General features: G+C 48.4%; 2 protein-coding genes across 2 annotated transcripts; one reads left to right on the top strand and one right to left on the bottom strand.

Moving 5' to 3' along the window:
- The first annotated feature begins 3,548 nt into the window (after nt 1–3,548).
- LOC127765078 (AAA-ATPase At3g50940-like) lies at nt 3,549–5,680 on the top strand. Its single transcript, XM_052289881.1, has one exon. It carries the CDS (start codon nt 3,565–3,567, stop codon nt 5,152–5,154), a length of 1,590 nt encoding a protein of 529 aa, XP_052145841.1. The 5' UTR covers nt 3,549–3,564; the 3' UTR covers nt 5,155–5,680.
- Nucleotides 5,681–5,808: 128 nt separating this feature from the next.
- Nucleotides 5,809–8,394, bottom strand: LOC127765079 (protein FATTY ACID EXPORT 5-like). Its single transcript, XM_052289882.1, has 3 exons — nt 8,078–8,394; nt 6,514–6,601; nt 5,809–6,069 (listed from the first exon to the last, which is right to left on the bottom strand). The coding sequence occupies exons 1-3, from the start codon at nt 8,280–8,282 to the stop codon at nt 5,991–5,993; spliced, it is 372 nt and encodes a 123-aa protein (XP_052145842.1). The 5' UTR covers nt 8,283–8,394; the 3' UTR covers nt 5,809–5,990.
- Between the last annotated feature and the right edge of the window lie 1,623 nt (nt 8,395–10,017).

The following is a 10,017-nucleotide window of genomic DNA, read 5'->3' as shown; positions in this document are numbered from 1 at the left end:
ATGGTTGGGTGAAGTTGGAAAGAGATCGACGGTGTGGTAGGAGATGAGTCAGCGGACTCGCTGGTTCCTTCCCAACCGAGAAGTTTCCTTTTTTTTTTCCCTCAGCCACACTGGCAAGTGGGCCACTGGTCCAAAGTGATACATTTTGGTAATAAAATCTGGTGTAAAGTGAAAGCATTCAGTTAATGGTGGTCCAATGTGAAACCATGGTTAAAAAACATGGACCAATATGCAATTTACATCAAGTGAGTAATGAATCGCAAGCCCATGTATTTCTACATTTTTAGACGGGCTGCAGACTGATTTAAAACGATCATGGCACTGTTTAGATATTGTAAAATTTTACACCCTATCACATCGAATATTTGACACATATATGGATTATTAAATATAGACGAAAAAATAACTAATTACATATATTACGTGTAAATTACGAGACGAATCTTTTAAGCCTAATTGCACCATGATTTAACAATATGGTGCTACGGTAAACATTTGCTAATGATGGATTAATTAGATTTAATAAATTCGTCTCGCGGTTTACATGCGGATTCTGTAATTTGTTTTGTTATTAGACTACGTTTAATACTTCAAATGTGTGTCCGTATATCTAATGTGACACGTTAAAACTTTACACCTCTTATCTAAACACAGCCCAAATTCGAGAATGTACTACGTTACAAAACATTCATGTGAACGCAGTTACGCAGACACCTGTTGATTAGCATCTCACAGAAAAAAAAAAGAAAGAAAGCAAGCCGAAAATAGAGGTGAAAATGGATCGGGTCGGTCGGATCACATCATTCTCGTATCCTAACCCATATCTCCTGATAAATTCAGAACCGAGTACATGTAGTGCCGGATAACTTATTACTCATCCCGTATCATATCCCATATTATTTTCTTCGAATCAGATTCGGAAACGGTTATTTATTTATATATCTAACTTATAGATATTTCGTTTTAGATAATAGAATGAAACATTACTAAAAAAAATAATTATATAATATAACGTGTGAGCACACAAAAATAGTGATTAACTAATCTTTTATTATGTTTATTGGTGAATTTATAATAGATGATTATGTTTATAGGTGAATTTATAATAGATTTTATACGAGCGGATACAATTCTTCTCGTATCTTAACCCATATTATTTTATAGATTCAAGTTTAAACTCGGATAATATCGGGTATCCCATTTTTTCTCTCATGCTTTTCCCGTAAGCTTTGGGTTAGATAGGCGGTAGGAAAATCCTCATCCCGTTTTCATCCCTAGCCGAAAGCAGACGACAAGAGAAACAACATGCGAGAAAAAGGTGCACTTTACCTTCCCACTGCACAGTGCACACAGTGTTCACAAACAGGGCCGCCTAATAGAAACAAGCCACGGGTAATAGTTTGCTGGGTTTTTTTAATCACAGTGGATTAAGTGATCGGTACCACGGCCTTTGCCGTATAGTTTCATCCAATAATAATAGTCATTTGTCGGTCCCCTAATGCCGTGATTCGATCGATCATCCACTGTCACTTGTGCCGCATCCGCGTCAAACAGGCCATGTTTATTTACCACAGAAAAACTTTACATCCGATCACATCAAACGTTTAAAATGCTGCATAAAGTATTAAATATAGGTTAAAAAATAACTAATTACACATATTGTGACTAATTTACGAGACGAATCTTTTAAACCTAATTGCTCCATGATTTGACAATATGGTGCTACAGTAAACATTTGCTAATGACGGATTAATTAGGCTTTATAAATTCATAAACATTTGCTAATGACGGATTAATTAGGCTTTATAAATTCGTAAACATTTGCTAATGACGGATTAATTAGGCTTTATAAATTCGTCTAGTGGTTTACTGATGGATTATGTAATTACTTTTTTATTAGTGTCCAAACACCCTATACAACAACCTATATAATACCCGATATGAAATGCCAAAACTTCCATAGATGTAAACACCCCCTCTCCTTTTTCACATGCCAACTTCTTTCTCGAGTGAAATCAATCCAATCGAGGTCCATGGCAGCATCAGCTGCATGACTCGACTCGTTGCTAAGGCCTCTCACAGTGCTCCTAGCTGGAGCGGTGCTACACGGTGCCAGCTCGGATTGAAGCATACGTGGCAGAAGGAATCGCCCCCTAGCAGAGCTCCTCGCCCCCAAGCAGAGCCACGCGAAACCAAGCCAAAACGAGGGCGCGAGAAGGAGAGGAAGAAGCGAGGTGCGCGCGCTGTGGGGTGTGGTTCTTGCCCACGCCGTCCCCTCGCGCCGCATCAAGTGAAGAAAACCCCAATTTTCCCACGATTCTTCCCGCCACCGAAACACCCCAAGCAAGAACGCAGAAAAAATTACACGATCCATGCCAAGAAACAGAAGAGGAATCACCAAGAAACAACACATCTCACATGCAAAAAAAACAACAATCAATAATCTCGCCGCCACGCGCCAGCTTCCTCCTCACCGCGGCTTCCCGTCGGCGTCGCGCCGTCCGCTTCCGCCGCGGCCACCACATCCGCCGCCACGACCCGCAAATCCGGTGGCGAATCCGGGGCCCGCGTCGACGACCGCCACCACAACTCGGATCCGGACGAGCCAAGAACCGGCGGCCGGCGTCTGCGTGCCGCCAAGCATTGGCGGCGGCGGCGGCTGCCGCGCTCCCCGCGTCGCCGGTGCCGCGTGGCTCCTCCACGGGCGCTTGCGGCTCCGCCGACGCCGAGCCGCTGCAGCTGCGACGCGGTGAAGTAAGGGAGTGGGAGAGGGAGAGGGGAGGTGCGGCGGATAGATCCACCGCCACCGCTGTCGCCACGACGACCGGCGAACCCGCTCCTCCTCCTCGTGGCGGCGGCGGCGGCTGTTCGGGATCTCCCTCGGTGAGGTCACCGCGGTGGAGGCGTCTCGCCACCGCAGCAGTCGGAGAAGGAGGCGCGACGAGGGAGGTGACTAGGACGACGGGAGGCGAGGAGGACGCCGGAGCAGCAGCCTTTCCCTCCTCCTCCGCCGCCCCCGCCGCTCCCACCGTCGGGAGAGGTGCGGCGGCGGACCAGGAGGAGGCGCAGCGGCGGACCGGCGCGGCGGCGGACTGGGAGGAGGCGCGGCGGCGGACTTGGAGGGGAGCGGCGTGGGAGGCTAGGAGGCGAGGAGCGGCGTGGGAGGCGAGGAGGACGACGGGAACAAGGGTAGGTGAAGGAATAGATTTCCTTCACTCGCCCGTGTCTTTAAAACCGGGTCACGCGCGTTGTGAGGTTTATTCCCTTGCACAGTATCTCCATCAAGTTAGGTCACGCAAAATAGGATACATGCACTGTGGGAATGAGTGTCTTTGGGGCTTTCTTTTGGACTAAATTACTGGGACCGGTGCTTGCACTGTGAATGGCCTAAGTCAATTCGATCCGACGAGACTTGATGAGGTCAAGCAAACAAACAAAAACAAACGACAAAATCACCCTGTTTTTGGAAATTTCCAGGAAACCACACTTGTTTGTGCCATAAAATGGACGTGACATTTGCCTTGGGCGTCTTGTGTTTGTGGGTGAGGTAGCCAGCTGCCAGCCATGGATCACTTGCCACTGGCCGCCGCGGCGGCGGCGGCGTCGGCGCCGGCGCCGGCTGCAGGGGCGCAGCACGGGAGGGTGCTTGACGCATACAAGAAGGCGCTGGCGACGGCGGCGTCGGTGGCGGCGTACGCCGTGCTGGCGCGGTCTATGGCGCGGGAGCTGCTCCCCGACGAGCTCCGCGCCGCGGCGCGGTGGGGCGCGGCGTTCGTTCGTGCGCGGCTCGGCGCGTCGGAGAAGGAGCGGCACACGGTGGTGATCCGGCGGCAGCTCGACGGCGGGTACAGCGAGAACCAGCTGTTCGAGGCGGCGCGCGCGTACCTCGCCACCAAGATCGACCCGCGCGCCCTGCGGCGGCTCAGCCTCGCGCGCTCACGCTGCAAGGAGGCCGACGGGAGCAGCAGCTGGACCACACTGCTGTGCTTGGAGCCCGGGGACTCCACCACCGATGTGTTCGACGGCGTCGAGTTCAGGTGGACGTCCATGGAGACCGGAGGCGGCGACGACGGCAAGAGGGGCGGCAAGGGTGGTGGTGACCGCGGTCACCGCGCCCCGCGCGAGTCCCTCGAGCTCAGCTTCGACGCCGAGCACACCGACACGGCGCTCGAGCGCTACGTCCCCTTCGTCATGGCCACGGCGGAGCAGCTCCAGCGGCGGGAGCGCGTGCTCAGGATCTTCATGAACGAGGTGCGCTCGTGGCACGGCTTCAACCACCACCACCCGGCGACGTTCGACACGATCGCCATGGAACCCGACCTCAAGAAGTCCATCGTCGACGACCTCGACCGCTTCCTGAAGCGGAAGGAGTACTACCGCCGCATCGGCAAGGCGTGGAAACGCGGGTACCTCCTCCACGGCCCGCCCGGCACCGGCAAGTCCAGCCTCGTCGCCGCCATGGCCAACTACCTCCGCTTCAACCTCTACGACCTCGACCTCTCCGAGGTGCGCGTCAACGCCGCGCTGCAGCGCCTGCTCATCAGCATGCCCAACAAATCCATCCTTGTCATCGAGGACATCGACTGCTGCTTCGACGCCAACCCAAGAGAAGCCCACAAGATCACCACGGCGGCGCTCGACCAGGCCGAGGACTTCGACTTCTCCTCGTCGGACTCCGACGACGCCGTCGGCGCGCCGCCCAGAGCGCGCCGCGCGGGAGATCTCCAGCAGCAGAAGCTGACGCTGTCCGGGCTGCTCAACTTCATCGACGGGCTGTGGTCCACGAGCGGCGAGGAGCGCGTCATCGTCTTCACCACAAACTACAAGGAGCGCCTCGATCCGGCGCTGCTCCGGCCGGGGCGGATGGACATGCACGTCTACATGGGCTACTGCGGCTGGGAGGCGTTCAAGACGCTCGCGCACAACTACTTCCTCGTCGGCGACCACCCGCTGTTCCCGGAGATACGGCAGCTGCTCGCCGGCGTGGAGGTGACGCCGGCCGAGGTGTCGGAGATGCTGCTGCGCAGCGAGGACGCCAACGCCGCGCTCCGGGGCCTCGTGGAGTTCCTCCGTGAGAGGACGCGGCGGAGGGCAAGACAAGAGGCAGCGATCGACGACAACCAAGTGGTAGCAGAAAAAGGCAATGCAGCTTAACAAATCTTCAGAGAATTTACTTCACAATAACGAGATGAGATGATTGGGTTGCATGATCACGACAGTAGCAAACTTGGTACTAGTAGTACTTACTGAATTAATAATCATTTGTCATGCTCACTATAATTTCTGTTGCAAATCTGCAAGCAATGGCATAGCTAGGCAAGGCAACAGAGAACAGAAGAGAGTGCAGAGCGTCTGGTCATGGATTAACTGTTGCTTTCTGAAAAGCAGGGCTTATCTTAAAACAAATGATGAGCTGTGGTTTTAGTTTCAACCCCAGCCTAACTTAACAGAGTAGCATATAAACATATGACAGGAAACTACTCCGCGTTGGAGGGGTAAGAAATGGGACTCTGCATTTTCTGAATAATGAGACACTTTCTGAATCATTTTTGTGAACTCTGCATAATGGAACTGCAGATTATCCAATCATAGATACATCAATCATCCCACCTTGTTTTTGAACGAGCCAATCGTCCCAAAAAATTTTTGAAACAAACCAAATCATCCCAAATTAGTTCCTAGTAATGACTAATAAGCAATCACTGTATCAAGGCCGCATTATAAGATGTGCAGTACAATGACAATATAGTTTTCACACGATACAAGCGGAACATATGTCACAATCGCAGAAGAATTTGGTATCTTAGCTGAACCAGTGTCTGAACTGCCGAGATTTTTCGATTTTTCATGGGTCATTCATAATTCACATTATGCAGAACGATGTTCTCATCACTGGGATGGCAGAATACAGGTATGCAACAAATTAGCAGAACAGATGGATCGATTCAGAATTATCCAGAGAATGCACCATAATACCCTCGCCTCCAGTATCACTCCGCGCTCACTGGGACATAAACCTTATTGCCACCATTTGATATCTTGTAGATGTAGAATATCAGTACAAGTGCACTGCAAAGACATGTATAGACCATGTTAAGGCGTCATCTATATATATTTAAATTAGAGTGCACAGAACAGCAAGGCAACAACCAAGGCACCAAGGATGGGAATAAGATATCATGGAGTAGTATCTATTATCTAGTATATGAAAGAAGGAAAGAAAGACTTGACTAGGTGAAGTATTCTCAAATATGTGTAGTGGTTGTGGGCTCCATGCACAAAGGAAAAAATACTTCTGAGAATCAAAGCCAAAGGGCTAGTTAGTAATATTGTTTAACATATAGCACATATAACTACACTTTGCTGACAATGGCTATGGTTAATATAGGCTATGAAAGGCACAATGAAATATCAGTACAGAACTACAGAAGGATTTTATTAAAGCATAGCAAATTTAGAACCTGACAAAAGGGACACAATAACATGAGAGAGAGAGAGAGAGAGAGAGAATACCTGACGGCAGCAATTATTCCAGCTGGCATTACCTTTCTTGTTTTGATGTATCTTATTCCCATAACGACAGTTAATGCTACAGCACAAACTGTTCAAAAATAAAGCTTATAAGATAAATTCTTAACAAGAAAAAACAAACAAGAATTCCACTTCATCGAAGATGGTCCAAAACATCAGATTAGGATATGTGCATAAATTATCATATGAAGTCCATGTTGATATATACAATTAGTTGCATTTGCTAGCGGAACTGGTACAGATAGCCCTGGAGTTGTACTGATTTTCAGGAGGAAGACAACATGACATGCCAAAACAAAATAATGTTATATGTTCAGGTTTGTTGAAATTTGCGAGGACTTTCTGAAAGGCATTATCCTATGCTGCTGTGCTGTTTTGAAGCAATACACAATCCACCACAAGATTCATTTTATTTCTCTTAGCATGGATGTCATGGGCATTGGGCCGTAGGCCAAGGCCTATAGGTAGCGCATACCAATTAAGTTAAGAGATAAGATTATTAGTTAGTTAGAGATAAGATAAGAAGATTATTAGTTAGTTAGAGATAATATAAGATTAGGTTCTTACTTAGGGGTCAAGTTGTACATTGTGTCTATTATCAGGCAAGCAATGAATATCAATTAGTCTAATCTCTCCCTCTCAACAATGTTCTTCTCCCTAGCCTAAATCTACATCCATTCTCCAGGAGCCGACGCCGCCCGGCTATATTCCCGGTGGTGTTTATCCCGTCATGGCCTCGGGTCATGACAAGGGACTTAGTATTGTTGGTGTGAAGATCAGGATTGTTCATTTCCAAAACACTGTATGTTTCCCTTGCAAAGAAAAAAAAATGCTGCATGTTTATCTGTAACCCAAGTTTATGATCATGCTGTACTTTGAACCTCTTTATCAGAATTCAACAAAGAGCTAGCCAACCCCTACATTCTAAAAGAAATTACTTTTCTAAAATACTATGCCAAAGCTTCCAAGAAGTCATTTTCTTTATTGTAAATAAATCAATTGCTCCTGATAATTGCGAAAAGAGCTTGTGGGAGAACTTTTATTCAGTGAACAACATAATAAAAGAATAGAAAACTGCGTGGAGGTTCACCCTTTGGAACTGCAATTGTTTCTTGTTAACTTATTATATTCTAAACTGAAAAATAATGCGAATTTGGGCATGCTGAATTTGTTTCCTCAAAAAAAGGAACCTACATTTCAAACATTTTCATCAATCTACATCCTAAATCTTGCTAAAATTCAAACATAAATGTAAGATGCATCCATTCCCAGCAATAGCAAGTTTCTTTAAATACAATAAAGGTTAAACAACCACCACGTATGTAATTGTGCAGGTTCTCGCAGTTCAATTCCAGTGTCAGTCAACAGCATCAATTCCCCTAAAGGTCCAGATTCTTGTTAGATTCACTAAAAACGCAAGAAATTTACGAGCATGGCATACATAATCGGTACTAAATCCATGTCGAAATGAGCAAAACAATAAAACGGAGGGGATGGATGGAGGATGGGGGGGAGTAGCACTGTAGCAAAACTAGCAGAAACGGACCAGTCTGGAGGACGGCGGCGAAGAGGGAGCCGCTGGGGTGGCCGCGCGCGAAGGCCCTGGCGCTCAGCGCGCCGGCGAGGAGGAGCGCGCCGCCGAACCCGCCGCCCGCGGCCAGCGATGCCTTGCTCCCGCGCTTGAGGTAGCCGGCGACGCCCCCGACGAGGACCGCGGCGCCATACGGGATGGTGACGTAGAAATCCTCCATGATCTGCTTCCTCCCCGCCGGCGGTGGGTGGTGATAGTACTCCTCCGAGAGCCTCGCCTCGCGTCGCTGGTCTTCTTCTCCGGCGGTGTGGGACTGTGGGTCAGTGGGTGGTTGGGTTGGGTAGACCAACATGGAGCCACAGGGCCCAGGAAAGCCCGTCTAGGCCCCGCCCATTTTTGGATGGAAAAAAGTATAATTTGAGTCCCTCAACTATCGCCCGAGTATGATTCATGTCCTCCAACCGGTTTTCGACTCCTCCAACTATCAAAACCGGTATAAACAATATCTCGGTGGTTTTGGCTGACGTGACGGACTGACGGTCTTGACCAAGTATGCCCTACGTGGCGCTTACGTGGCATTAGAATAAAAACAAAAAAAAATGTAGGACTCATATGTCATTCACCAAAAAAAAAAAAGTTTCTTCCTCCCCCTCTCTCTCCCATATCTCTCCCCCCTCCTCCGCTCCTCCCCCCCCCCCCCAGGCTTTCTCTTCACCTTGGCCGGAGCGGCGGCGAGGACGACAGTGGGGAGCGGCGGCGGCGGCGGTCGGGAGCGGCTGAAGCATGAGCTCCTCCCTGAAGCACGTCGTCCACCTCCACCGCATCCTCCCCGCAAACAACCTCTTCCGCCTTCTCCTCCTCATCCCCACCGCGCAGACGTCGCCTGGGTTTGGACGGGTGCGTGCACCACCACCAGACGCCGTCACCACTCCCTACTGTTGTCCCCAAAGCCACTGCCGCCACTTCCAGCCGACGCCGCCGCCGTCTCCTCATGTTCCGATAGCTGAGAGAGAGATTAGGGAGAGAAAAAGAAGGGAAGGAGAGGGAGGATGCAATGTGGGTCCCACGATACTTTTTTTTTGCGAATGACATATGGGTCACACTTTTTTTTAATTTTTATTTTTTTTTCTAATGCCACGTAAGCGCCACATTGGACAAAAACTCGGTTAAGACCATCATGTAGGTGACGTAAGCCAAAACCACCTTTAAAACCACCAAGGGACATTGATTGCACCGGTTTTAATAGTTTGAGGAATCGATATACCCGGTTTTGTGGTTGGATGACATGAATCATATTCGGACGATAGTTGAGGGAGTCAAAGTATACTTTTTCCTTTTTTGGATTGGGTTATAATATATGGCCGGCAAACCAGGCCTGAATGCCTGATGAGCTCGCACGAGCCTGGATAACAGGAGGAAAAGGAATAAGTTCATCCGCCGTCCCTCAACTTTACACCGAGTTTTCCCCCGAAAATAAAACTTTACACCGAGTTTATTTGGCATCCCTTATCCTTAATATCAGAAATCTTCACCCATAAACTATACAAAACCATGTAATTTAGGTCCCGTAGCAGTATAAATACCTGGTTTCACTGACGTGGCATTCTAATCAGAAAGTTTTTTAGAAAAAGTATTAGGTCCCTCAATTATGAGTTGAGTTTTATTTAGTGCCCCAACCGCAACATCAGATATATAATATCCACCAACTATCAAAATCAATGTAAATCAAATCCTAGACGGTTTAGAAGGCGGATTTATCTAACGTAGTGTTTATGTGGTACGTTTGACTTGGTCTTCGTCCTATATGGCATAGATATGGCATTTTTTTTTGCACGGAATAAAACACACAAAATAAAAAAAAATTGAGGAGGCCTATATGGTAGCGGGTGCCTTACAAAAATTATAGCGGGAAGGACCTATATTTCATCACTACCAGCCCCCCCCCTTCCCCTCTC

Source organism: Oryza glaberrima, chromosome 3 (assembly GCF_000147395.1).
Source record: "Oryza glaberrima chromosome 3, OglaRS2, whole genome shotgun sequence".
In the NCBI taxonomy this organism is placed as follows: Eukaryota; Viridiplantae; Streptophyta; class Magnoliopsida; order Poales; family Poaceae; genus Oryza; species Oryza glaberrima.
This window is presented reverse-complemented; position numbering and strand designations above follow the sequence as displayed.

Coding starts and splice junctions, on each gene's coding strand:
- LOC127765078 (XM_052289881.1), top strand. CDS start 3,565: ATGGATCACTTGCCACTGGCCGCCGCGGCGGCGGCGGCGTCGGCGCCG.
- LOC127765079 (XM_052289882.1), bottom strand. CDS start 8,282: ATGGAGGATTTCTACGTCACCATCCCGTATGGCGCCGCGGTCCTCGTC. Junction 6,602..8,077: donor CGCCGCCGTCCTCCAGACTG/GTCCGTTTCTGC, acceptor ATTTTTGAACAG/TTTGTGCTGTAGCATTAACT. Junction 6,070..6,513: donor GGAATAATTGCTGCCGTCAG/GTATTCTCTCTC, acceptor ATGTCTTTGCAG/TGCACTTGTACTGATATTCT.